Source organism: Xiphophorus hellerii, chromosome 9 (genome assembly GCF_003331165.1).
Source record: "Xiphophorus hellerii strain 12219 chromosome 9, Xiphophorus_hellerii-4.1, whole genome shotgun sequence".
NCBI classification, from domain to species: Eukaryota; Metazoa; Chordata; class Actinopteri; order Cyprinodontiformes; family Poeciliidae; genus Xiphophorus; species Xiphophorus hellerii.
Genome location: NC_045680.1, coordinates 966,267 through 993,994, shown reverse-complemented (window position 1 = coordinate 993,994; position 27,728 = coordinate 966,267). Strand labels below are relative to the sequence as shown.

Sequence of the window (27,728 nt, the reverse complement as noted above, 5' to 3'; positions counted from 1 at the left end):
ATAGAGCAAATATCTTAGTACTTGAAATAAGAAAACTAATTTATAAGTGAGTTATCAGCAAGATACAGGAGCTTGTTTTAAGTAAAACTCAATAGTTATAACATAATTTCCTCACATTATAAGTGAAATTATCTGCCAATCGAACTATTAATTTAAAAAAAAATAAGTATTAAGGAATTGTTGCCATAAAATAAGCTCCTATATGTTGCTGATAACTCACTTATAAATTAGTTTTGTCTTATTTTAAGTGTAATTAGATATTTGCAGTAGAAACCAGACCAAAATAATTTGTAACGTTTTGTTTTTGCAGTGTGTGTTTGGACTTTGTATGGGTGTGTGTGAGAGAGAGAGAGATCTGTTTGATGTAAATGTGAAGCAATGAGATCATGTCTAAAGAGAGGAGGGGCGACTATAAAGGACCACATGAAGCATCGGCAGTCATCAGTAGGAAGGCAGGTGAAGCGGCAGCATCATTCTGAGTCCAGATATTTCTAAACTAGAGCTGCAAGAAGTTAGGAGTCGTCTTTCTGAAGCGGGCACAGCCTGGACTGTATCTAAATCTCTGAATATTTCAGACGAGTCGAGGCCCGGCGATTGAAGCTTCGTTGTCAGAATGTGTTCGGGCGGCTTCGCTAAATGTCTGGGCATCAGCCTGATGCCTCTCGCCATCGTGTGTGTGCTCTGCAACATCCTGCTCTTCTTCCCCGGCGGGAAGGTTGTGGATAAGGACAACATCACAGACGAGGTCTGGTACTTTGGAGGCCTATTGGGATCTGGTGTGCTGGTACGTTTCAGGAAAGTCCTACGTTTCATGATGGTTATGCTGTCTAGAGTTGATAATGTGATGGTAAATGTGTTTATGTTTTTATAAATAAATTCAGAATTTTTGAAAAGCAAAAATTTGTTTTTAAACTACATGGAAGCATTTTTTCCATATCAGGTAGGAGTCATACGGAAGCACAGTGGGCGTTTTCCTCGTATACTTTTTCCTAATGGTTTAGCCTTTTCTGCATAAACTTTTTACCAACGATTTTCTCTAACTAAAGAGTTAATCTTGAGAAAACAAATATTTTTTTCTTGAAGTTAAGTCAAGAGAAACAAACTTTGAGATAATAGTTTTTCTTGAAAAACTCAATGTTTTTCTTCAGATAAGTTAATTTCCCAATAATCTTTTTAGAGATGAAGAGTTAATCTCAAGAAAGCAGATATTGTTTTCTTGAAAACAAAACGTTGTTTCCAAAGCTTGTTTGAAAACAAACTTTGACAAAACAATGAGTTTTCTTGACAAATTTTAGAAAACTTGTTTTCTCTATTGATCTAATTAATTTTTCAATTTCCGCATATTTATCCCCAATGATTTTCTCCAGATTTCTCTCTTAATTCCACAATAAGTTTTTTAGAGATAAAAAAATCCTTGAGAAAACTTTTTTCCCAAAATTTCTCAATGGTTTTCTTGAGTTGAGTGAAACTCAAGAAAATAAACTGAGAAAATATTGAGTTTTTTTCCAAGATAAGGAGCTAATCTCGAGAAAACCATTGTGAAAAAGTATATGCAGAAAACATCCGCTCCTGGCTTCAGTAGAAGTTGAAATGTATAATTAAATAATTAAGAGTTTATGAGAAAAAAAATTGTATTTAAAGTATGTGAAACCTTGCTTGATGCTTTTTTTTGCTTATCAGGTAGAAGTTGAAATGTACATCAAAAGATTGATGCTCAATAATCTTCTGTATGCTTGGTGACGGAAAATGGACACAAAAAGGAAATGAATGATTCCTCATTTAGATATTTTGTTTTGTGTGTGTGTGTGTGTGTGTGTGTGGGGGGGGTGTGTGTGTGTGTGTATTTGGATGGTAGATGATCTTCCCAGCTCTCGTCTTCCTGGGTTTGAAGAACAATGACTGCTGCGGTTGCTGTGGAAACGAAAGCTGTGGGCGGAGATTTGCGGTAAAGAATTGTTTTGTTGTTCAACATCGTGAATTTATTTAGTTTATTTTACAAAAATCACTTTTAAAATTGGGACTAAGTTTATTTTAGTCACAGTGGCTCTTCATTTGGGTTTGATTTAGCCATTTTTGTATTTAAAATGAAAACAATCAGGAAACATTGATCGATTTTCCAACTCGAAAGGAGCTGATATGCAACTGAAGGATAACAGAAGTGAAAATTAAAACGTTTTTTCTCATTTCTGTACTGTATGGAAATTCAGACCTTATTTGTTTCCTTTTGGGATTGCAAAATGAAAAACTGACTAACAATCCAAATGCTCAAATTTGATAACATATTTAAATATAATTTTGAAGTAAAATAATTGATATAAACTTTCTTAAATATGGATCTTAGGTTTCTGAATGCTTCAAAATGGCTGCTGTGGTAAACCCTGTACCTTGCCCTGGGATGCGGAGCCCCAAATGGTGTGGCAACATCAGACGCTTTAAAGCAAATATGATAAAGGGAACCAAAGAGCTGGAGCAAATAATTTCCCATAACCCAACTAGGTTTATTGAACTTTAATTTGAAACAAACGTGATTTTTATTTGATTTATCAAATGTATTAATTGTGAAACACAAATGAAAAAGGTGGATTTAAAAATTTCATTAATATTAGTGGTAATTAAATTGTATCCCCAGTTCAATTTCTTAGTTTTCCCCCATCTTTTGTTTCTTTTACCTGTTTTATGACTTAAATAAATAAAAAAATAAAAAAATTGACCCATAATGTACATAGTTGTTGACACAATGAAAAATTGTTACCAGTTATTTTGTTCATTTAGTAAAAATGTTGGAGTGATAGACGGCCTCCATGTTTTACTGCTTGTTATCAGTTTAACTGTAAATCCAAATCAGGCTGAGGCTGGAAGGGAAAACAAACACAGTGGCGCTGTGTACACACACCCTTCATGATTTACATGGCCATAAATGTAAAAACACACAGAGAAATGCATAAAACTAAGCACACGTATTAATGAGTGTTTGGACGGTTTAAATGCGTCTCTCACAGTGTTACTATTGTTCCGCCAAAGATGAACACACACACACACACACACACAGATCGATCAGGAATGTGAAAATCAAACAAAACTTTGTTTGATTTTCGTTGTTCTGCAAAAACACCAAATCTTACCAAGTAATTTTGGTCTATTTTCTAGAGCAAATATCTTGAAATAAGACAAAACTAACTTACAAGTAACTTTTCAGCAAGAAATAGAGGCTTATTTTAAGTCAACAAGTCCTTAATGTTGATGGAAAAAGTACTAGTTCCATCGGCAGATAAATTAACTCATAATTTGGAAAAAAAATTTGTTATGAGTGAAATAAACTGCCAGTGGAATTAGAACTGGGTTGCTAGGTGACGGGTTGGGCTTGGCTGAGGTTGCCAGGTAACGGCACAGCAGTAGATGCGAAATAAGTAAAATAATCTGCTGATGGAATTAGTACTTTTTCATTAATATTAAGGAATTATTTACTTAAAACAAGCTCTTATATGTTGCTAAAAGATTTTTGTAAGTTAGCTTGTCTTATTTCAAGAGTAATAAAGTATATGCACTGTAAACTAGACCAAAAATACTTGGTAAGTTTTGCTGTTTTTGCAGTGATTCCATTTAAATCATATATTTTATTTGTATTTCTGATCAAGAGGACTCTGAATTCATTGTACCATTTTCTCTCTGTTGTGTCCACATAGATGCTGAGCTCCCTACTGTTTGCAGCTGTTGGTGCGCTTGGTGCAGGTTACTCAGTTGTAGTTTCATGTGTAGCTATCAACAAGGGGCCGCTCTGTTTTGTAGTTGACCCTCTGGACGTCAACCAAACAGAATGGAAATACCCTTTCGACAATGGGTGAGATGCTGTGCAAAATCACAAATTCATGAAACACATTTCTTAGTACAGACCCCAATAGCTGTGTTTGTTTATATTAACCATAAAATTGTGTAAGTTGAAAAGAAGAAAATAAATTTGCTTAACGGCAACATGTCAATTTTGAAAAAACTCATGTTTTTTGCTAAAACAATTTGGTGCCAGATGAGGAGATTTTTCGGCTGCATAAAAATGAGCATATTTTACAAAACTACAATGAAAACACTTTTTTCACATCACGAGTCACATGGTCAGCGACCGCATGCTGACCATGTGGAAATGACGAATAATTCGGCAGGAAGTAGTTGGATGATGATGGCACAGCATGATTTTTAATGACTTACTGTGTGAACAAACTTATTCACAAGTGATTTTTAATTGTGCTTATTTCATGGACAAACGGCAATTGCAAGACTGTTTGTTTTTACATTAGCTAAATATTTAAAAAGTTCTGAGCACATTTGTAATGAAAACGCAGCTAATAAAACTCGCACAAAAACAATGTAAACTATTTTTGGTACACAACAGATGCATTTCCTGTACACTCTGTCCATATTACACTGTTTTTTTACATTAGCAAAATATGGACCACAGCTGTTGTGTACCAAAAATAGTTTACATTGTTTTTGTGTCAGTTTTATTAGCTGCCTTTTTGTTACAAATGTGCTCAAAACTTTGTTGATATTCTGCTAATTTAAAAAAGAAATGAAAAAAAACCCACACGATTTTGCAATTCAATCAACATTTAATCAACAATGGAAGCGACAAAACCCAAATATATACAAAGTTTTGAGCACATTTGTAAAGTAAACCCAGAAATAGTCAGAAATGTATATTCTACTCATCAAAAACAAGCTGAAATAAATAATCCGACTCTATATTTAATCTTCAGAGACTACCTGAGGAACCACACTCTCTGGAGTGAGTGCAAAGAGCCAACAAATGTGGTTTCCTGGCACCTGGGCCTGTTCTGCGTGCTGCTGGTGATGGGTTTAATCCAGATCGCTCTGTGCGCCGTGCAGGTGATAAACGGCCTGCTGGGGGCGCTGTGTGGAGACTGCTGCGGCTGCTGCGGAGGGGTCAGTGTCCAGGAAGCTGAATTCACTTCCAACACTGCAAAAAAAGAAAAAAAAACATTACCAAGGATTTTTGGTCTAGTTTCTAGAGCAAATATCTACAGTAGAAATAAGCATTATTTAAATAACATAAACTATTTCCATTAACAAGTATTTTTCACCAATATTAAGGAATTATTGACTTAAAACCAGCTCTCTAAACTTTCAGCAACTATCTTGCTGAAAGGTAACTTGTAAGTTACTTTTGTCTTTTTTCAACTGTACTACGATATTTTCATTAGAAACTAGATTAAAAATACTTGGTAAAGTTTAGTTTTTTTGCAGTGAACAAGTCTGCAGAGATTTCTAACTTATTATTCTGTATTTTTATCTGTTGTCGTAACCTGAAAATCTCCAACTGAGTCTGTTTGGTTGAGTTATGTGAACTGAAAACATGGGACTGATAATAATGTTTGTCTTTCAGAGCGATGGAGCCGTATAAGCGCCTCCTGTGGATGAAGACAGATGGCTGCCCCATATTTATTCTCCTTCCTCAGGATGACTTTTATGCATCATCTAACTGCTGAAGAGCTTATTGATTACAGTGTGTCGTCTGAAAACACTGCAAAAATGACAGAGCTCTTTTTACGTTCTTAGTTTACTTTCTTCTTGCAGACTCTTATGACTATGTATTATTACTATTATTGATAATATAAAGGTGAATCTGCTGTATATTGTTATTTTCTGATTGTCTATCTGCTATATGTATTTATTTCGTTTCATGGCTTTGTTGTTTGTTTTTATTTTCTCCCCAGTTGCTCCTAGACATTAATGCTTTATGAAGTAACATGACTGCACCCTTGTGGGCTTCATTCGCAAAAGATTTTATTGTACTTTACATAGTAATTATTGCAGTTTTTCTCAGTCACTTTGGTGCATTTCTCTCTTTGCAAAAACATAAGAACATTCTCAGAACAATTTGTACAAACCGTAAAACACCATGGATTAACTGCAAATGTCAGTTTATTTTTCAGAATCCTTAGTTTATAACTCAAAAATTAAATATTTGCATCAACAAACATGTTTGGATAAAATTCACATCTGCTCTTTTACTGTAATTTTTGACAGATCATGTTATTGTGAAAAGACAGTCCTGCATATTAAGATTTACATGACAAATTTACGCTTAAATGTTGTGGAGTTTCAGAATATTTAATAGAAAGCTACATAAATACTTTTGATCAGCATGATAACATGATGACGAATCATGTTATCAGAATTTCAAATCTGTTCTGAGAAATGAAACAAAACAGAGAAAAATGTAAAAAATAAATAAAAATAAAATTAAAAAAGGTTTTGTCTGAATATGCTGTAGTAACAGAAATTTCATGCATTTACTTTATTCTCTTATTACAAATTTGGGATATTATTGGATTTCTCTTTTACATACATAATGCTGCATTCCAGTTACACTTTAAACTGGGAAATTTCGAAAATCAACTGGAACGCCCTCTGAAGTCAGATTTTCCATTGGGAAACTGGGCACCACTCTCCCAGCTAGGATTTTTAAGGCGAACTTCCCGTTTCAATATGGCTGCTCCTCACATCTACTGTAATATGATGCGGTGGAAACGTGTTTATTTTACAAGACTCAAGATGTAAAAGTGCGTCTAAATAATGCACAATTCTACATGTAACGCCTTCAACTCTAAACTGAAAACTCGTGGTGTTTGCTGATGGAAAATAAAGCTTAAAACTATGTTTGTTATTGGTAAATATATCAATGGGTGCCGCCATGTTTTAATTCCGACTTTGTAACTAAAACGTGACCTTGGGTGTGACATCAAATCCAGGTACCTGAAGGAAAGCATACTTCTGAAATCAGCATTTGTAAAATGGGGTAATAAAATGTATCTTTCTTCAGTTCATCCAGTAAAACACCCAGCAGTTATATCTTACAAAGAAATGAGTGTGAATATATATCTCAACTGGATACTAAAAGTTTTAAATAAATTGGGTTAATTGTTTTACTGAAAGTAACATGTTAGTGTGATAATTTGGACAGTATATTATTAAGTCTTTTGACTTTTTTGTTTAATTTAGATCGACATTAGCTGAGATACTTCAAACGTGACACTTTTTATTTAACAAATGATGAAAACAGCTGGTAAAGAACCCACAAAGTTTAAATATTAGCATTTTAAAATTGTTTTTTAGTCATTATGAAAAGTATATCACTGAAGTTGTTAAAAGAAATTTACCGATATAAAGCAATATATAAAATTCAAATAAATATTTACATGAATTATAACAATAAAACATATTAATATGATAAATTATCCTATTAATTTATGTATTTTTTATTATGTGTATTTTGACAATACACGCTACATCGCTCTCACGTCCAAAGGTCCGTCTAGTCACGTAAGTGGAACTATTAAGTCGTGGAAGCTGATGCGCCCGGAAGAAATAAACAACGTACCAGGGTAAAATCCTGCTGAATGACCCCGAAGAAAAGCTTGAAATATGAAGTTTTCAGACTGAAACGAAGGTAAATTTAGCAGCTAAGTTTATGGGATTATGATATATAAATACACGAGGTTTAGTTATGCATCTGCAGCTGTTCACGGTGACGGGTTTGTGTTGTTTCTGAGTGCAGGTGGGTGTTGAATATTGTTTGGAAAAATGCGATTTATTTAGAAATCTAAAACATATTGAATGCGGTTTGTTTTTCTTTGTACCATTTGGCCCGAAGTTTCAGATGTAGTTATTTGTTTCGCCTTGTTTTTCTTGCTATTTTATGTGATCCGCCATTGAGCGTTTCCAGTGATAAATTTTTTTAATCCTCTCAAAATTTCTCTCTAAATGTTAAGGAAATAATTCAGCAGATTACATAAATACGGGTTTATATATGTATAAATGGGATTTTGCCCGAATTGATTCAGTTTAAGTAGGCATTTATTCATCATAATTACAGCTATTTTCCTAGAAAAGTTAATCGATTTAAAAGTGAAACACATATTTACTAGACATTTCTCTATTGATTTTGATTTTGTTGGCTTATAGTGAATGAAAACAAAAAAATCAGTTTCTCAGAAAATTAAACTATTGATTTAAAAAGTTACGTAAAACTAAAATTATCCCAATTAAAATGATAATGTGGCGGATGCAATGTATATACAGTATTTCACACCAGAATGTATGCTCTTATTGCGAAAGGGAGAAGGCACCAACGGTTGTCCTTCATTCTATTTTTGGTTTTGGTTGGAAGACATTGAGAATAAATCAAGATTCAAATTACTTTTTTCTCTTTTTCTGCTGACTTCCACATTGGTGACCCCGTGACGTGATTTGAACACGCAACCTTCTGATTTTTCCAGTAATATAACAGCAATGGTATAATGCAACTCTCAAGGATCAATATATTTACATGTATTATTATGTATATATTTACATTTCTAATGAACATTTGACTGTGGAACTGGAAGACATTTCAAATATCAAAAATAAACTCTAAATAAAGCTGTTCTTCCAAAAGGGGGCTGGTTGAGACCAATGAACCAGACCAAGTCTTTGGTCACCTAGTTTTTGGTATAAATAAATAAATTCTTAGAGGTCCTTTTAAGACCACATTGAATGAAATTTAATACTTGCAAACGTCGTCCAGGCAACTATACATTTGCACTTACCCATGGTAGCCTAGCTAGCCAGCTAGTTAACGTTAACCGTCGGAACGCAACAGATGTTTGAGAGCGACTTAAACTTTTGCCTGACAGAAAAGCACCGCGAGAAAAAAAAATACATAAATTAAAAAGTCAAGACAAAAATTGTGAAAGCAAAAAATAAAAAATATGTAGGAAAAAAAAAAGATGTCCGTTGACTTTCTAACAGTGATTCTCACTCTTGTTTTTGCCCTCAGATGCTGTCTGTTGCTTTAAGAAGAAGCGTCACTGCAACACCGAGGGTAAGAAATCCATCCTGGTTTGGCTCGAATATTAATTTAAAACAGGAATGTTCAAAGTACGGCTCGGGGGCCAATGACCCACTGAGTGATTTTGTAATCCTATACAAACAGATTTGTGAAAGACCCTTTTTAATACTGTGGATCTACAATGTTCTACAGATTGCTTTTCTACAAATATGTAACCATGTTTGTTCCAAGAAAATTTAGCAAGCTTTGATTTTTTTTGTACGGCAGACTGTTAGGGCCAACCTAAGAAGCAAAATTACAAGAATAAAGTCATAATATTAAAACAATAAAGGATATTATGAGAATAAACTAGAAATAATATGAGAATAAAGTTGGAATAACTTTATTCTCCATAATAAACTTTAATTTTCATAATATTTTGGGATTAAAGGCAGTATTAGAATATTTATAGTATTATGAGAATAAAGTCAAAATTATAAGTACATAATGTCATAATACTTATGACTTTTTTCTCGTAATGTTACAGCTTTACTCTCATTATTTCAACTTTATTGTAATAAGAATTTGACTTATAAAGTTTCTATTTTATTCTCGTAATACTGATTTGAATCTCAAAATGACTCACGACTTTATTCTTGTCATGAGTCATTTTGACTTTTATCTCAGGATTTTACTATTATTATTATGACTCTCATGATACTATGACTTTAATCTTGAAATATGACTTTTTTCTCTTAATTTAATTTTTTCTAAGTATATCCCTAAAACTGCTCCGTAGCCATAACTTGTTGATTTCGGCCATCAGGGCTGACCACTCATATAGAAACTGTATTTCCTGTAGGTTTCCCTCTGGACTCGTTGTCCTCCAACATGGCGGCCGTCGTCCCTGACCGGATCGCCATTCTCCTCCAGTTTCTTCCCGGATGATTTCGGACGACTACAACCTCATGGTTTCACTTCCGTCACCCAGAAAACTCCGCGTTTGAACGCTTTCATCACATCACAACATTTCCACTCGTCTGCTGGGAGGCTGAAGAAACGAGACCGACCGGAACCGCCTCCCCGGGAACTGGACCTGCTCCGGTATGACATGAAACACTTGTGGGAAGGTCCGAAGCCGGCGCTGTGTCTGGGCTTCGCCGGGCTCATCCCCTTCGTCTCCCCGCCTCTGATCATGGCCGCCACAGAGACGTTTTACCCGGAGCTGGCCTACGCCCAGCTGGCCTACGCCGCCGCCATCGTCTCTTTCCTGGGCGGCGCCCGATGGGGGTTCGCGCTTCCCGACAGCAGCCCGGCCAAACCCGACTGGATCAACCTGGCCAACAGCGTGGTTCCGCCGCTGTTGGCGTGGGCGGCCATGCTGTTGAGCGACAGCCTTGTTCCGGCGGCCATGACGGCCATCATCGGACTCGGTGTTTCGCTGCATTATGACCTCTCTCTGCTGCCGACGTATCCCAGCTGGTTCAAGGCGCTGCGCACCGTCCTGACTGTGACGGCGTTCTTTTCTCTGCTCGGAACGATTTTAATGAACGGATCATTTCCAGAGAAGTATTTTTTCTGAACCATATTTAATATTTTATGTACAACAGCGTATTGGGGCAGAGGAGGAGGAAATTTCCACCAGAAAACTCAGAAAATACCTACTGGAGAGAGAAAAGCATAGAAGTTTCCACTAGGTGGCACAAAAATGCCAAATTTTCATCCTGATTTCACTATATTGGGTTTAAATAAAGGAAAACAATGATATTCTTTGCTTAATGTTTTAAATATCTAAAATAAAAAAGGATATTTTTATTAAATTAAACATTTTATTAAATTAAACAATCATGATCTAAATAATTAACTTGTTTCAGACATAAATGTAAATGAACAATAATTAGCTTATGTAGCAGCTTTGACCTAAATTCAGAGTATTCAGTTGGTGAACTATGAACTTTAATTTTTATTTTTTGCCCGAGTTGAATTCTGAGATTTTCAAAGCGTGAGATAAAACCTCAGCGACATACATCATCGTTTCTGTTGGCATTTTCAATAAAAAACTGTTCACAACTTAATTTATTTGTAATTGGATGTTTATTGTAAAAATGATCTATAAACCAAAAGAAAACATAAGAAAAAAAAGACATAAGGCACATTTGTTTTATTTTTACTTAGAGGTGCAATAACATCCCACATGTCTCTTTGGAAAAACACTGCTGTGAATTTTTTCCAAAAGGGATAAAGTATTGCACTTTAATTTTTCAGAGACGTCTTACATAATTTTGGGGGTTTTACACAGCAGGCGATGGTTCGGACTTCTGATAAGGGTCGAAACTGACGCAGGTTGATTAAAGGTAAAAAACAATGGAGGGTTTTCTGTTTAAATCATTCTCCTCTGAGCGAGTTAAGGTTATTTAACCCAAAGTGTGTCAGTGCACTTAAAGCTGTGGTTGCATTGTAAACAGCGAGCAGGATTTTAAAGTGCTGCTGTCACTTTAAGTCCTCCACAGGAGGTCAGCTGTGTGACCTCTGGTGACCTCTAGGTAAACAACTTGATGAAGAATGGGGAGTAAAAATGGCTGCAATCTGGAGGGTTCTGCAGCTTACTTTTGGATTCCCAGGCCAGAGCGCATGTTCTCGTAAACGACGTAGCTGATGCTGACCGCCGGTATCACCTTCATGAAGTTGGGCAGGATGCCGCGGTAAAGTCCGAAGAAGCCCTCCTTCTCCAGGATCTTCTGCACCATGCGGCCCATCGGCAGCTGCTCAGAGCCCTCCAGAGACGCTGCGGAGACGGAGAGGCACACGGAGGGTGTCAACATGGTCGAAGTTAACAATTTAGCATTAGCTTCCACTAAATACCATGTTGGTATAGCACTTTAGTGTTACTGGAATTATTTATGATCGGTGCTTTAGGGTTAGTGTAAATAACCTTTTAGTTAGCAATGCCCACCACTATGACATAGTATTTGGTCTATGCTGATGAAAAGTGTAAAAAAATAAAATTACAAGAATAAAGCCACATTGATGATAAAGTCAAATAAAATTGCTTTGCCTTCTCATAATATTACAACTTTTCTTAAAGTTTAATATCCATTTGGGATCAATAAATAAACTAAATGAAGCACTCAAAATTATGGTTTTAAGTTTGTTTTTTTTTCTGCTTTAAGCATTTAAATCAAAAATATACACAGCACAAAATGAATTTGCAAATTCATAAATTTAGAAAAGGTAAATAACACCCCTGCTAAATTGTAAGTATGTGGGAAGATATTAAATGTTTTCTATTTAAACATCTAATAAAAGTGGTTTTATGTAAAATATTTACTTAGATTCTTCAATGCAAAGTAAAAAAAATGATTAATATTCCTTGTTATTATAAATTCATTCACTATTTCCAAGATGGAAGTGGTTTTAATCCACGTAATACATTTTGCAATTTCATGTTGAAATTATGTATGAATGAACAGGGAGGAAAAATATATATTTTATTTCCGAATTTTAAGGTAATCACATTAAAAATAAACAAAAAATCATGAATTCATTTAAAGTAGAAGAAGAGATCCTGATTTAATTAGCAGCTCTGTGTTTGTTGCACAACATGGCGTGAAGATAAAACCCATTAAGAACCAGTTCTGTTCCATGACACTAAAAAAATCCTCAGCTGAACCTCAGCTTACGTCACTTAATCCCCTAATCCTAATTTAAAACAGTTTTGAGTTCATGAGAATATTTTTGCTCTTCTATAAACTTCCTTAAATCTGAATTATTTGAAAGACAATCAATTTAACATGGCTGCACATCCAGCCAACTAACATCTGTGAACTTGTAGCACGTAATAATTTCATAAGGAAAACTCAGATTGGATTTTAAATAATGCACTTTTTTCAGGGTTTGTTTCACCAACTCAAATTTAAGACTTTCAAAGACTTTAAGATCCTTATGAAAGGAATTTCATCCCAATATGAAATTCCATATTTCGTACAGAAATGTACAAATTTCATCCAGTCAACTGCTGATAAATTTGCAATTAACCATGACAGATGCAAAAAAGCTAGCTAGTTTACAACGGAGTACTAGGGCCACACTAAGAAAATATTATTTATTTATTTTACATTTTTTTAGGACTTTATTCTTGTAATATTACAATTTTTATTCTTGTAGAACGAATTTATTCTTATATTTTTATTATTCTCGCACAACTTAATTCTCGTATGACTTCATTCTCATTATAAATTAACTTCACTTATAATAAAATATACACATTTTAGTGGATTTTTACAAATTTTCTTAATGTTTATTAACTTGTCTTCATCAAGTTAAAGGGAGCTAATATTCATATTTCTAGCTACATATTTATTGTATTTAAGTTATTTTTCACTGATTTTCCTTTACCTTGAGCTTGCATGCGAGTGCGGATCAGCGCCAGCGGGTAGCTGGCCAGCTGACCACAGGTGCTGGAAATGGTACCGCAGCCCAGCAGCACCAGAACCCCTGGGTTCGCTGTGTCTTTGGCGTATTTGGACAACCAGAAGTTCTTTAAGCTCTGTTGGGAAGAGATTGAGAAAACATCAGTACTGATTTATTTACAGTTTGAATTTATCCAAGTTATCGGCACAGACCTCGTACACAGCCAGATCTATCCCAGCATACGGGATTATGCCCAGAATATTGGGAACGTATCCTTTGTAAAATGCCTTGACTCCTTCCCTCTGCAGGATTTTCTTGGCACAGTCGAACATCCCTGAGTACTGTCCCGTCTTTCTCAGCGTCAGACGAGTTTTCATCACCTGAAGAGACGAGACCCAGACGATCAATCAGCTAAGCAGCTCAGTTTTTTTCTTTTCTGGAAAATAAACTCAAAATTTGACACAAAACTTTGAAATATTCTAGAAACAAAGTTTTTCAACTTGAAAGACTGTTAAAAAAAATCTCATAAATGTTGACAATGTATTATGTTTTCTGGAAAATACTTGAGCATGTCTGACTTTAAAAAGTTGAAATTTGAAAGAAGCAAACACATTTTGAGCTTAATCTAAAATTTTCTGGAAAAGACGTGGAAATGTATCTGAAAAGTGAAAAATGTGTACAAAAAAATTCAGAAAGTTTAAGATTAATCACAGAAATTTGAGGGGGGAAAAAAGTATTTCTGAGTTTCAACAGTCAAAAATCTACTAGAAAAAAAAAACCTAAAATTGGAGGTTAATTTCAGAAATTTCTTTGAAAAGAACTTGGAAATTTCTGGGTTTGAAAAGTTGAAAATTTGCTAAAAGAAAACCACAAATTTTTTGATTAATCTAAGAAACCTTCTGGAAAAAAATGGAAATTTCTGATTTTAAAAAGTTTACATTTGTTAGAAAAAAATTTCTGAAATTAATCTAAAAACGTGTCTGGAAGAAACAGAGAAATTTCCAAGTTCGAAAAGTCAAAAGATTTTCAACTTTTGAAAAGGAGTCAGAATTTTTGAGAACAATTTCAAGAATTTCAAGGTTGGAAATTGTTAATATTACCCACTGTTTGGATAATTATCCATTCACATATCAATACAATGAGTTAGGGAAGTACAATAAAAACAAAACAAAGTCTGACTTGAAGTAGAAAAGAAACATGTCACACTGAACTTATCAACCCGATATAAAACTGCCAGAAACACAAAATTTGCATCTTCTTTGGACACTTTTTATGATGAAAAAAGTTAAAAAATAATTCAATTGGAACAAGCAAATATGCTACAAGAACAATGTTTCTGATCAAATTTAGAATGAGTCATCAAATTTCTGGTTGAATGATCATCAGGTTGAATCATTCAACCACTGAGAACTTTTACAGCTCAAAGTATAAATCCTGGGATGGAAACCTTCTTGAGTTTTTTATTGGTATTGTGAATTACAGCAGCAAACCAGCATGACTTGCTATTGTGATAGGAAGAAAGGTCAAAATTTGCACATTTTCATTTACTTGAAAACCTCATTTTGCAGTATTGGTTCAATCTGCACAAACTGAGATCACAAAGAATTGGAAATTCACTCCTACACTCCAAAAACATAACATTTTACCAAGTATTTTTGGTCTAGTTTCTGGTGCAAATATCTAAGTGCACTTGAAATAAGAAAAAACTAACTTAAGTATATTTAAGCAAAATATAGAAGCTTGTTTTAAGCCAAGGGTGTCAAACTCCAGTCCTGTGGGGCCTCTGTCCTGCAACTTTTAGATGTGCCTCTGCTGCACCACACCTGAATAGAATAATTAGATCATTAAGCTCTGGAGAACTGATCTACACCAGGACGAGGTCATTAAGCCGTTTCATTCCAGAGTTTTGTACCGGTGGCTCATCTAAAAACTGCAGGACAGCGGCTGGAGGACTGGAGTTTGAGACCCCTGTTTTAAGAAAACAATTCCTTAATATTGATTTTTTTTTTTTTAAGTATTAGCTCCACAGGGAGATTATTTCACTTATAATAAAGACATTTTCTAATGTTATAAGTAAATTAATCTATCTGTGAAAGTAGCACTTTTTAAATATTAATATTAAGTATTTATTGACTCCTACATCTTGATGAAAAGTTACTTGTGAGTTAGTTCTGTCTTATTTATAGTGTAGTAAGATATTTACACTTGGTAAGACTTTGTGTTTTTGCAGTGTAAATCCATGTTTTTCCTACATGGGGTAAGAAAAGCTCCATCTTGTCTCACCTCCATGGGGTAAATGGCAGTTTGCGCCGTGGCTCCAGCCAACGATCCCGCCATGAACCTCTCATGGGTCTGGACCTTCCCCGGTTCACTGGCCAGCAGCTTCTTATACTGAGGAGACATTTCAGTAAGTATCTGAAATACGCAAAAGAAAAGAATTCAACAAATTATAAAAATACATGCCTGTTCGTATGCCATGAATTTAATGGCTGTCTCAGGGGCGATCTTCAGGACGTTGATGCCGTTTCCTCTCCACAAAGACGTCACCCCTCCTTCTTTTAACATCTGCTTAAAGCCTCCCACCAGGCTGATTTTGTTGCTCTTTGAGGCGTGAACCTGCAGATTAAAGAAAACAAGAATTAAAACTGATTCCTAAAAGCAGATTCAGCAAGAAGGGATGCAAGTTATCGATTACTAGGTTAATCTAAAGTTGATTGGTCCAATCTTTTTAATATTTTGTGTCAGTTGTATTAAACACTGACTGAATAAACAGGAAATTGTAATTGTCAGATTCACAAATTAGACAAATTTATGAGATGCATTAAAACAGAAATTTCTTAGACTGCTAAATAGATAAATAAAAGACGAAAAGAATAAAATATGTGGAAAAAACAGCATATTGGGACCATCGTAGAAAGAAAAAGATTCTTCTTAAAATCTAGGGTTTTTCCGTAAATGTACTCCTTTTTTCATCTACAATAGCCCTGAAGCGCCGTTGTATTCATACAAAACTTCGCTTCAGAAAGTGACTTAAGTCACAACATTCCTCAAAATCAACCTCGTTATTTGGCATTAGTTGTTTTTTTGTTTTGTTTTTTCAAACATTTTAAAACTTTTCTGCGTCGTCCTGCTCTTTGCTGTCATCGCAGCCTTACCTTCGTGGCCCAGCAGTCATTTTTAAATGAGAAGTTGACGCTGTTCCGTCATGAAGCTCGGCTGAATCAGCGCCATCAGGGTGGAAATTACAGTAAGGAGTTTGGCGAGAGCTTATAATTCAAAATAAAACCGAATAAAGTGCATTTTGCATCGCACACCGGACTCTGAACCATTTCTCTTTTCCGTTCTGGAATAATCCTGCCGCCATTTTTAATTTTTGTACGCACGGCTCCGTTTAAGAATGACGAGCAGCGCCCTCTGCTGGATGGCGGCTAAATCACAACACTAAAAGATAGCAAACCGAAGCTACTAATCGATTAGATTAGTTAATTAATTGTTTCCATCCGTATAAAAATAATTTTATATTCAGGTCAGAGCTGATCCCTGGAATTTTTTGACACAATAATAAGCAATAATTTATGTTGAAAGGCCCAATAAAGTACAAGATCAACATAAAATTGCTTGTGACGCACCTGCATGAAGACCTTCATTCTGTCCAGCGGGGCGGTTCCTGTGCGGGACACGGCTCCCGCAACGGCCCCCGACATCAGCTGCTTCCACCACAAACCCGTTGTCTTCTCCTCCTCCGTGAACTCATCTGGGATGGTCAGGCTGTCTCCAATATCCAGAACCTGGAGGAAACACATTCACTCTCATTAAATCTGATTTAAATCCCACAACTGTTTGTTTCCATCACGAGTAAGTCAAAGTTTTAGGGATGGGCAAATAAAATCATAATGTTACTAGAGCACGGGCATATGACAATAAAATCTAAATAATATAGAGAATAAAGTTTTAATGTTACCTGAATAAAGTCGTAATATTAGGAGAATGAAGTAGTAATTATGTTGGCCTATTATGATGAGTTATTTTCCACCTAGACACTCAAATTTTATAGAAAAAAACCCCAAGTACATTCTAATATCCCAGAGATTTTCTTTAAAAAAAAATCTAAGTTTGAATAGTAGAAATTTGCTTTAAGAAAAAGCAACTTTTGAGATTAAGCTAAAAAAAAAAAATTTCAAGAAAAAAGTTTCAAAAGTCAAAAGCGTTTGACTTTCCAAAAGCGGTAACTTGATGCTGAAATTTTATTTTTATTTTTTGGAAATAGATTATTTTTCCACTGAAAACGGCTGAATTTATAGTTTCTATATTTTTAACAGATTGTGAAAACCTACCACATCCACCTCAAAGACGCCTCCTCCATCTTCAAATTTGAGGAAAACCCAGTTAGCATGTTGCTGCAGCAGAGCCATGGCCGTCCAAAGCCTTCAACGGATCTGCAGAGCCACAAAGTTCCTGTTTCCCTTCACACGATTCTAATAAAGAGCCAGAATCTTTGCTGAAGTCCCGGCTCCTCATTCCTACTCTTCTCCAGACGCTCTTCCTTTCTACTCATGCCTTCCAAATCCCTCTGAAGGGCTAATCTGCACGCAGGTCAGATTGAAATTAGCTAATCTCGGCTGCGTTTAGAAAGAAAGCAGGAGGTAATTTATCCACACTGAACGGAGAAGGTGAGCATCAGAGATTAGACTCGGGCTGGGTTCTAGGGTTCTAGGATTTTATAAGAAATTCAACATATTTCAGTTTATGAGCAAAATAAATTAATGAGTAGAATATGTAAGGTACCAAAATAAAGATATGTAATCATAAAGGATTGTTCTAGATGTAGAAAAACAACCGAACATAATGGCATATTTTCTTTAAAGGGGAAATAATATCTGTAAAAATCTACTTTTTTAGCTTTAGATCATGTTCTAATGTTATTCCCTCATCAAAAACATATTTAGAGTTTTGCTTTGATTCTTTCATCCATGTTTGAGAAATCTTTTAATCTCCATACCAACCATTCAGCTGTGCTAAACGCCTTGTTGGACCTAGCTCCGCCTTCAAGGCGCAGCTCCTCCTTTCGAAACTTCTGAGCTTCTGCATTACAGAGCAGCCTTTCCCCACTCAGTTCCTTCAGACTAGCCAGCAGCAATTAGCAACCACCTTGTGGATCTGTTGAGCTTATTATAGGAGCTACTTCTCACTGAAATGCTAGTAAAAATGTTGATAAAGGGTTAATAGAGGAGCCATGTTGGGATGACTTCCTGGAGGTGGAGTCTTAGAAAGAGCAGGAGTTTTTAAAGAGACAGATGCCCAATTTCAAGCGTTAAATTACAAAGTCAAATTCCCTTTAAATCATATTTGATATATATAGCATTTTTATAACCACTGAAGTTAACATAGTTACTTCATTATGCTATAAAATGACAGTGTACCTGGAAATCACATAATACTGCACCTTTAATTAAAGCTGTTTTTACTACTGATAATCTGGCAGATTTAGTTCGACTGGAGATCAAAGTTGTAACAATTGTTACATTTTCAGATGCTCCGGTTTTCTTTCTCACTGCACTAAGTCGAATGGACCAAACAATTTGAAAAAACAGTTCCCCTCCTCGCCCTGTGGGGGCGCTGTACCAGAACCACTAAAGGAAACAACATGAAAACCTGTAAAGAAGACACTGAGTCCAACTTCCTTCTTCACGAAATGTAAACAAAAATTAAGTAATGTCAGATTTTAGTGATTGGAGGATTTCTATTTAATCGTTGGTGAAAAACAAGATGGCTGCTCTTACCGTGCTGTGCTTCCAGTAGCGAATGATCTCCTGCAGGCTGGTTGCCGGGTTTAACAGGAAGTGCTCCCTCCATTCATTCCAGTCCAACGACATGGTACCATCAGAATCAATACTGGAGAATAGAGAAAAACATTTTCATTTAAAATATCCATTTTAAATTAAACAATTAATCGGACTAATCATGATTAATCAATCATTTCAATAATCATCAACAAATATAGTGATTGATTAATCGTTAACTTGAGAACACAGACTCAAAAAACACCTCTTGCTGAAAGAGCAACATATTTACAGCAGTAATTAAGTCAGAATTGTACAATATATATATATGTATATGTATATATATAACATTTAAGATTAAAAAATGTCTGTAAATATGTTCCCCTGAGAACTCTTCTAGTGGCAGAATTTAAATTCTCCGAAAGTCAAATTATGTAAATAAATAAATTTCCTATCAAGCACATGTTGCTGTTCAATTGATAATTGATTAATATAAAAAATATCAACAGATCAGCCCTATGCTGTATTGATATTAAGTCAAACAGAAAAGTGCTGATCTTTTCATATGTTGACATTTTTGCTACTAATGATTAATCATACACTAGAGGAATGCTTTGTTGTTGCATTTTAGGAAATAAAATGTTTTTTTCTATTTAAAAATGTAAATACATTTGTTTATTTGCATCTTTTAATATATATCTAATATTGTATTTTTAAAAAAAGGCTTAAGTAGTTAAAGGAAAATTTGGAGAATTTGCCATGTTTTATTTGATTAATTGATTAATCGTCAGAATAATTGATAGAGTAAATGTTAGGTGCAGCCCTAAACGACCTTTATGTTGTTATATTTGTTACTTAAATTCCTTTGTGTCTGTTCAGTAAATTGGCACGCGCCCTTTGCTGTGGTTTTCAAACCACATCTGTCTGACTCACACCAACACACATCCTGTTCTACTTTTTGTTTTCTCTCATTCATCGCACGTCACCACCTCTTTATGCGTCACTTTATGTTTCTTTGTGTAAATCTATTGAATTTCACCGGTTTGTCGTGTTAAAACAAACCGGTGAATACTTCAAATGTATTTTGAGGATCTTGCAAGATAAACGAATATAAAATACCATGACCTAAACCTGGAAGGCGAGCAGCATTATGGCACTCTCAAGACCTGGCAATAACAGGAAAAACTAGAAAATCTTCCTAAAGGTCCATGTTAACTAGGGCTGCAACTAATGCTTATCTCAGTTATTGATTAATCTAATAATTATTCTGACGATTAATCGATTAGATGGATTTTGCAGATTTTCATTTTAGCCTTTTATATGCAATGTTATGAAAACATTAAAATATGCAAACAAAGAACTATTTAAATTCCTTTTTAAAATAAGAAAATACAGATTTTATAGCCTAAAATGCGACGATAACAGCGTTTCTTGTATGCTTGATTATTTGGAGACGATGATGCATCTGCAGCTAAAATATACTTCATTTTTCTTTCTTTTTTTCCCCATTTTTTCTCCAAAGAGTTTTGCGGCGCCAGTGGCTCGTATTTTTTGCGACAGTAGGCAGACAGGAAGGAGGGCGAGGATATCGGGGAAGACATTCAGCAAAGCTCACCGGGACCGGGACCGGGACCGGGAGTCGTCCGCGTCGAGGACTAAGGCCTCCAAACGTGGGGCGTGCTGTGGTGGTGCAGGGGGTTAGCACGCCCAAAATATACTTCTTACGTGAAAAGCGCCGCCTTTTCTGCTCAACTTAACAACAGCAAGAGCAGATCTGTTGGTTATTTTTTGGATTAACAAATTAATCATTGGAAAAGGCGATAAATAGGAGACATTTTTTCATACAATTTGAACCTGGTGAAGCTAAAAATGTCACTTGAGGAGTTCTAGGTAGAATATCTGTACAGACAAAGGTGTTTTTTTATTTTAAAAGCAACAGTTTTGGCCTAATTACTGCTCAGAGTGTGTTGTTCTTTCAGTAAATGGCTGTTTTTATAATCTTTATACTCCAGTTAATGATTAATTGATTGCTAAATTAATGATTATTTCAATAGCTGATTAATCATGATTAATGTGATTAATTGTTTCAGTCCCAATGCTAACACAAGCCCAAAAGAGGAATCAGCAGACATGTGCAAGAAGGTGCTTTTTTGCCTACATGCAAACGACGAACAGAAAGCTAACACTGCAAATCATTCTGAACACACAGATGCAAATTAAATCATGATAGTGGCAACATTATACCACAGAAAAACGTTTTCTGAGATAAACAAATAGATGCAGAAGACTAGAAAGTAGGAGTGACGATGAGAAAAGCAAAAAAAGAGAGAAAAGGAATCCAAAATTGTTTTTCAATTAAATGTAATTTGTTTTCAATTATTGTTAAATAATAAATATATGTAATAGATTTTAATTACATTGAAATAATCCAAACAAGTTGTCCGGGATAAAAAAAAAATCTCTAAAGAAAATTTTCACCAATCACCAAGTTTTCTGGTATTTAGTAAATGGAAATAATTTTGATCATTCTAACTGACCAAAAACAAGAAAAATTTAGTCTGATTTAACTTCAGACAGTGAGAAAAAATGTGTCTGATTAAGTGAATGAACATATCTGGCTATCAAATTAAAACTTAATCAAACGATGGATTACACTTTATTACAAAAATGTGCAGTTTGAATATCAAGCACTTTATATAGAAATCAAACCTTGAAAACTTACATTTTCAAATCAAATTCAATTTAAGTTTCCCTCTAAACTTAAATGAATCACATTTGAGTATCAGAGTAGCACAAATGTTGCAGGAAATTCATTTAGACTTGATTTAGTGACGAGTTTGTGTCCAGCTGTCAGTATTTTTATGTCAGTTTTCTTCTCAGTAGCTCTTTATCATGTGGCACTGCGTTCCCCCGCCGCTCCCTGGTTATCAGCCCCTCACACTGGTCTCCACCTTTCACTTTATGCTACACTTTCATTTTAAGCTTTCTATTTCTAGAAATCCACATAAGACTGTATCAGATCCAGTTCGTCAACCGCAGCAATAAGAGACAAACAGAAAAACCTCTGAAGGATCTTCTTTGCGTCTTCCTTGGTGATCTCCAGACCCAGATCGGCGAACGACTGCTGGATCTCCATGTAATCTACTTGACCTGTTGGAATAAATGAGCACAGCTCAAGCAGATAAACTCAAAAACATTTTTTAGTTTAAAGCTGAATGGCATTTCTCCATACCGTCTCTGTTTTTGTCCAAGCTCTTGAAAGTCAGGCGCAGCTTCTTCTCATGCTCCTTCAGGTACTTGGCGAACTCGTTGAAGTCCAGCTCATCATCTTTGTTTTTGTCAGCAGAGGAAATTATTTTCTAAAGATAAAAACACACAGAATATCAGATGTTCAGATTCTTCACAGGTTTTTCCCGGGTGTTTTTGCGGTGTTTTCTGACCTCTTCGGTGGGTGAAGGAAGAGCTTTGAGCTCTGAAGAGAAAGATGTTGACTCCACCATCACTAACACAAGCAGCAGTTACCATAATCTGCCACTTGGGGGCAGAATACTGCAAAGATAAACTTCCTCCTCAGAGCTCAGTTCCTGTCTGAGCTTTGTACTTTTTAGAACTGCAATTAACAGCTATTTTTGTTACTGATTAATCGATTATTCTGACAATTAATCGATTAATCATATTTTTAAAATGAGCACATCCTGCAGATTTGTCATTTAAGACTTTAGATGCAAATAAATGAATTCAATTCCTTTTTTTGAATAAGAAAATAAACATTTCAAATAAAGTGCAAGAAACGTTTCCTGTAGTGAACGCTGCAGATGCAAAAACTAAAAATATACTCCCAACACCATCATAAAAAAAGCTCAGCCCTTCCTGCTTGGCTTATCCACACAGTGTTGGGTTGATCTGTTCACTTTTCTAATGAACAGATTAACAACTGGATAGCAAAAGGTACTAAATAAGACATTTTTAACAGAATTTTCTCTCTATGAAGCTAAAACTGCAATCTTGGGAGTTTGGGGTAGAATATTTACAGACAACAATTGTTTTTTTTTATCTTAAAAGCAAAATGTACATATTTTTTAGACAGTTGTGGCTAAATAATTCTCCAAGTATGTTGTTATTTCAGCAAGTGGCCTTTTGATACTCCAGTTAACAAACAAACAATGGCTACTGTAATTGACAACTATTTCAATAATTGATTAATCATGATTAATTGTTTTAGCCCTAATAGGTTAAGATCAGAAATATGCAAACGTCATGTGGCTTTACTAAAGTTAAACATATTCCACCTATTACTTTCTAAATTATGAATAAAAATTGAATTATTTTTGCTCCTGTTAGAATCAAATAATATAATAAATTAAACCAAAGGTCTTGGGAGAATATGAAAGCAACCAGTGTAGAGATTTATTACTGCTTATCATGTCACAGAAAGCATTTATAAAAAATTATTATTTTACAACCCTGAGTCACACACAGCAGTGGCCTCTCCCCAAATTCACTTCTGACCGAGTAAAGACGGATCCTTTCTCTTGCAGCAACAGTGAGATTTTAACTGCAGATTTAACTTTTTTCATATTCCCTGAATTCCTGATCACTTTTTCTGTTTGTTCCTGTGCTTCTTACTCCGCCTGGACCTGCAGGGTTTTCTCTAGATAGTTGTGATTCTTAAGATAAACATGCTTTCTGTGTGTTTTTTAAGCAACAATGTAATGCAGAGCAGACATGTTTATTGCAGATAAGGTTAAAGTGAAGCTTTGGTTTGTTTTGTCTTCCCCCGTTTCTTATTTCTACGCTGCAGTTCGTTGTTTTAGACGGAGGTTCTGCTCAGCTTATGGCTCTAGGAAATGCAAACACCTCCAGGTTATCAACATTAACTGCTTTATTCAGGTCAATTCAAAATGTTATTGCTGGACTTTAACAGCGTGGAATAAAAATAAACCTTGATGAATTATTTTATTACCTTAAAAAAGGTTTTATCTGACTGCTTGACAATTTACACTCAAAGTTTTTCTGGCTTTGTGACATTACAGCCGATCAATAATTATAGCATTTTTTTCATTATTTTGACACCATGCTTAGATTTTACCTTTACGCTTTTAAAGTTTTTTGCACATTAAATCAAATTTATTATTTTCTTATTTCTCCTACAAAAGAATTAAATTAAATTACTTTTTGAGTGAATAGCGGCATAACAGAATCACACCATCAAATTAAATGCTTTTGTTTGAATTAGGGCTGCACTTAATGATTATTTCAGTTATCAATTACTAATTATATTAATAATCAGTTAGTCACAAATAATCCTGATTAATCGTTTCGTCCATAGTTTGTATCAAACTCAACATTGTTCTGATGTTTGTGTAAAGTTATTGAAGATTTCTTAATTCTTATTTCTTCCATCTTCCATCAGGTAAATCAGGACAAACAAATGAAATAGAAGGAAGAAATAACAGATTAATGAATTAATCAGCAGAATAATCAATTACTAAAATAATTGTAAGTCGCAGCCCTATGTGTTTGTTTTTCTTAGCTTAGTAGATAAATTTTAGTCCAAATAATCAAACATGATATTTTTGATTAGACTGTTAAAAAGTTTCTCGTTGATTTCCAGTTTCCTAGAGTTTTCACTTTAGTGTGGATAGAAGAAAAATCCTGATAAATACACAGATATCTTCCTTATTCTTTTATTCACAATAAAAATGGTCAAATAAAATAAAATAAATAATCTTTTAGACACATTTTTGTTTAAATAAAAGACTTATTGCATCTATATAGGAGACTGGTTCTTATTTAGCTTAATCTCACTATAAGGTACAAAACACCAAAAAGAGATTCTGACCCGACATGCCGGAGCGGTTTGAGGGAAGCTGCCTTGCTCCAGGGCACATTTCCACCGCAAAACTTTCACAGCTGCAACAAAATGGAGGCTGCATGAAACCATACAGGCTGACAAAGTCAGAAGATTACAAGCAGCTTGACATCCTGACTGAAATAAAACCTTTAAAAGAAAATGTTTTGAATTCTTGGATAATGTTTTGAGGTTTCTGAAAATGATTTCACGTTATTTAAAGCCAGAGTTCGGTAGTAACTAGATACATTTACTTGAAAAAGATTTTTTTGAAAAAATTAGCTTTTAGTAGTATTTTTACTGCGCTGCACTTTTTACTTTTACTTAATATTATAAAGTATCTCTACTCTTAGTTGAGTAAAATTTCAGGTTTTTCTTCCCACTGAATAAAAGAAATATGTTTTAACCAAAAATTCACCAGACTCAGACACACACCTGCAATTTTGGTTAAAGTTTCATAAGTTTTTTATTGAAAGAAACTGATTTGGAAAATTTTTCTTTTGCCTGATTTTGTTATTTTTAGTTACTTATATGAATTATTGTCATTTTGGTCCTTAAATACCAAAATTTCCTTTATATGTTGGTCTGTCTGATGATGTCATTTTTAAATATTAAATGATTGATAATTTATCAGTTACTTCAGTAGACTTACATATTTTTTTTATTCCTACTTAACTTCTTACTACTTTTTACATGAGAAAAATGTGTTTAAGTATTGCTTCTTTTACTTGAGAACATTTTTTGTGCTCTCTAAAGCACATTCATCGCTTTTATATTGTTTTGAAAGTGAGATCATAGTTTAGAGAAGTTAAATATTTATTTCCCTATATCAGATTTTTTTTTTGTACACAAAATTTTGCAGGAAATGTTTCTAATTAAAACTTTTGTGCATATAAGTAATACTCATGTAGCAGTAGAAGAGTTTTGAGATGAGATTAAATCCCATTTCCAAATGTTACACCAACTGCTACCTTCAAGCAATGGCAGCTTTATTCAAGAAGCTGGTCCATCATCAGTTTTCTCCTATTCTTATGCAAGTAAAAATGTAAATATAGCTTCATATGGCTGCGTGTGTTACCTAAACTGTTAGCATCGCTGCAGAGTTTCCATTACTAATGTGCGTCAATATTCCACTGACGTTGGAAAAACACAAGTTTGCGTTTTGATTAAATAGGAAAAGTCATTAAAAATTTGTTAACAGGATAAGTCATTAAAAATATGCTGCGCCATCATCCTCCACATACTTCCTGTTCCTGTCTTCTTCGTGGCTTGCGCCTGTGGCAACGTCCGATTATTGATCATGTGATTCGTTTTGAAGAATGTTTTGTTTCTTACAATGGCCTATTAGGACCATTGTAAATAGAAAGAAGGTGTACATTTTAGCAAATTAACATCTGGGAAATTTTCTAGAAAAAAAACAAGAAAATTGAGTTTGAAAAGTCAAAAATTTGATAGAAAAAACTGAAAATTTGAGATTAAGCTCAGAAATTATTGAGAAGAAAATGTGGAAATTTCAGTCTGAAAAGCAGAAAAAAAGCAAATTCCTAGAACAGGTAGACATTTTCGAGTTTAGAAAGTCAACAGTTTGCTATAAAAAACTTGGAAATTTCTATATTTCAGAACATTTCCAAAAGTTGAACATTTTCATAAATTTATAAGTTTTATTTTTCTCAAAAATTTCTCCGATTAATCTAAAATTTTCTGAGTTTTTTGGCCAAAATTTGCTTTTATCTTTCTGTTTACCATGACCCTAATACACCTTCATAGTTTATCAATATTTTTTGTTAAGACAAAAAGTTTCTTCCTTTCATCTTAGAACTTTACTTACACACTGTTGGGAATTTCACAAAAACATCTTGTTGTCACAATACAATATTTCGCACTAAAACCATTGAAAACGTTCGTTTAACATATTTTTGCACATTTTGTTTCTTGCCTTACCTGGACTGCCCCCTTCCCGTTTTGGATGCCCATTGCAGCCAGGCCTGCCTTGAGCTCGGAAACATCCACTTTCCCATCCTTGTTGGTGTCCAGCTTGGCGAACAACTCCTCGTATGTCTTGGGCGGATTTCCGGCGCACCGACAGTCCGTAAAAAACAGCTTCCTCAATGCGGAATACATGGCTTAAACTTGAAATGTTTTTTAAAACGAGGCCTGCGGAGCTGCACACACACAATCCGAGCAGCTACGGCGATGGGGAAACTCACACAGATCGGCTCCTGTGGTTGGGCACTTCTGGTTTCAGGCAGAAGGATTGCTCCGTCTGATTTCCACAAGATTATCCGCGTTGCAACCTGGAGAGGAATCACCTAATGGGTCGCTGGAGTGGGAAAGAAAATAGATTAAAATGTTTGAATAAAAAAGCTTGGAACGGATGAGGTAGGCTGGCAGAAGGGTGGGGAAAGGACTCGGCTCAGTTGGCCTGGAAAGACCTCCTTCTTTTGCTGCGCAAACATATTACAGACACACCCATCTAACGACCAGAAAATCCCGTTGTTACATACTTTACAGGTGATCGTAAAACTGTTCCCAAAACTCCTCCCACTCATGCGCTGATGTTAAACGTTATGGTTGCTTTTACAAACCAGCAGAACCTGCAAACATTGCCATAAACTGTGTCCAATATCACCGAAACAGATCAGCATTCAATACCCAAAAGAATCCGGCAGGTGTCGCGAGAGCTCACTCTGCAGCTTATTTAGAAAAATAAAACTTTTGACTCGCTTTGACTAAAATCTCCGCATCCATGTTTTATTTATTTTACGAAAAGAAAAATATTTTAAAACGTTGCAGTGCTTAGTTTTAACCACGAGGTGGCGACAACGTACCAGACGACAGCAGCCGGTTTCGCTTTGTTTTAATCTGT

General features: G+C 35.0%; 3 protein-coding genes and 1 long non-coding RNA gene across 5 annotated transcripts; 3 read left to right on the top strand and 1 right to left on the bottom strand.

Moving 5' to 3' along the window:
• Window positions 1-426: 426 nt before the first annotated feature.
• tm4sf4 (transmembrane 4 L six family member 4) lies at window positions 427-6,668 on the top strand. Its single transcript, XM_032572363.1, has 5 exons — window positions 427-784; window positions 1,856-1,945; window positions 3,684-3,838; window positions 4,749-4,935; window positions 5,396-6,668. The coding sequence occupies exons 1-5, from the start codon at window positions 614-616 to the stop codon at window positions 5,411-5,413; spliced, it is 621 nt and encodes a 206-aa protein (XP_032428254.1). The 5' UTR covers window positions 427-613; the 3' UTR covers window positions 5,414-6,668.
• A 672-nt stretch (window positions 6,669-7,340) lies between these two features.
• LOC116725937 (transmembrane protein 69-like) lies at window positions 7,341-10,896 on the top strand. Of its 2 annotated transcripts, none has more exons than XM_032572361.1 (3): window positions 7,341-7,462; window positions 8,831-8,875; window positions 9,684-10,896. In XM_032572361.1, the coding sequence occupies exons 2-3, from the start codon at window positions 8,831-8,833 to the stop codon at window positions 10,401-10,403; spliced, it is 765 nt and encodes a 254-aa protein (XP_032428252.1). In that variant the 5' UTR covers window positions 7,341-7,462; the 3' UTR covers window positions 10,404-10,896. The 2 variants fall into 2 exon arrangements, with proteins under 2 accessions (XP_032428252.1, XP_032428253.1); XM_032572362.1 differs by lacking the exon at window positions 7,341-7,462 and adding an exon at window positions 7,477-7,570.
• Window positions 10,897-27,415, bottom strand: slc25a24 (solute carrier family 25 member 24). The gene is made up of 10 exons (XM_032572360.1): window positions 26,804-27,415; window positions 22,244-22,370; window positions 22,074-22,161; window positions 19,012-19,123; window positions 16,861-17,019; window positions 15,695-15,847; window positions 15,515-15,622; window positions 13,444-13,611; window positions 13,217-13,367; window positions 10,897-11,606 (listed from the first exon to the last, which is right to left on the bottom strand). The coding sequence occupies exons 1-10, from the start codon at window positions 26,981-26,983 to the stop codon at window positions 11,425-11,427; spliced, it is 1,428 nt and encodes a 475-aa protein (XP_032428251.1). The 5' UTR covers window positions 26,984-27,415; the 3' UTR covers window positions 10,897-11,424.
• On the top strand, window positions 15,530-17,734 carry LOC116725940 (uncharacterized). Its single transcript, XR_004340507.1, has 2 exons — window positions 15,530-15,638; window positions 17,551-17,734. It is a non-coding gene; the product is annotated as an uncharacterized LOC116725940 (long non-coding RNA).
• Window positions 27,416-27,728: the final 313 nt, after the last annotated feature.

Excerpts from the sequence above, each read along its gene's own strand:
- slc25a24 (XM_032572360.1), bottom strand. The coding sequence starts at position 26,983 with ATGTATTCCGCATTGAGGAAGCTGTTTTTTACGGACTGTCGGTGCGCC. Across the intron at positions 22,162-22,243 it reads CTTGGACAAAAACAGAGACG|GTCAAGTAGATTACATGGAG; the intron begins GTATGGAGAAAT and ends TTATTCCAACAG. Across the intron at positions 11,607-13,216 it reads CACTCGCATGCAAGCTCAAG|CGTCTCTGGAGGGCTCTGAG; the intron begins GTAAAGGAAAAT and ends CCGTCTCCGCAG.
- tm4sf4 (XM_032572363.1), top strand. The coding sequence starts at position 614 with ATGTGTTCGGGCGGCTTCGCTAAATGTCTGGGCATCAGCCTGATGCCT. Across the intron at positions 1,946-3,683 it reads GCTGTGGGCGGAGATTTGCG|ATGCTGAGCTCCCTACTGTT; the intron begins GTAAAGAATTGT and ends GTGTCCACATAG. Across the intron at positions 3,839-4,748 it reads AAATACCCTTTCGACAATGG|AGACTACCTGAGGAACCACA; the intron begins GTGAGATGCTGT and ends TTTAATCTTCAG.
- LOC116725937 (XM_032572361.1), top strand. The coding sequence starts at position 8,831 with ATGCTGTCTGTTGCTTTAAGAAGAAGCGTCACTGCAACACCGAGG. Across the intron at positions 8,876-9,683 it reads GCGTCACTGCAACACCGAGG|GTTTCCCTCTGGACTCGTTG; the intron begins GTAAGAAATCCA and ends TATTTCCTGTAG.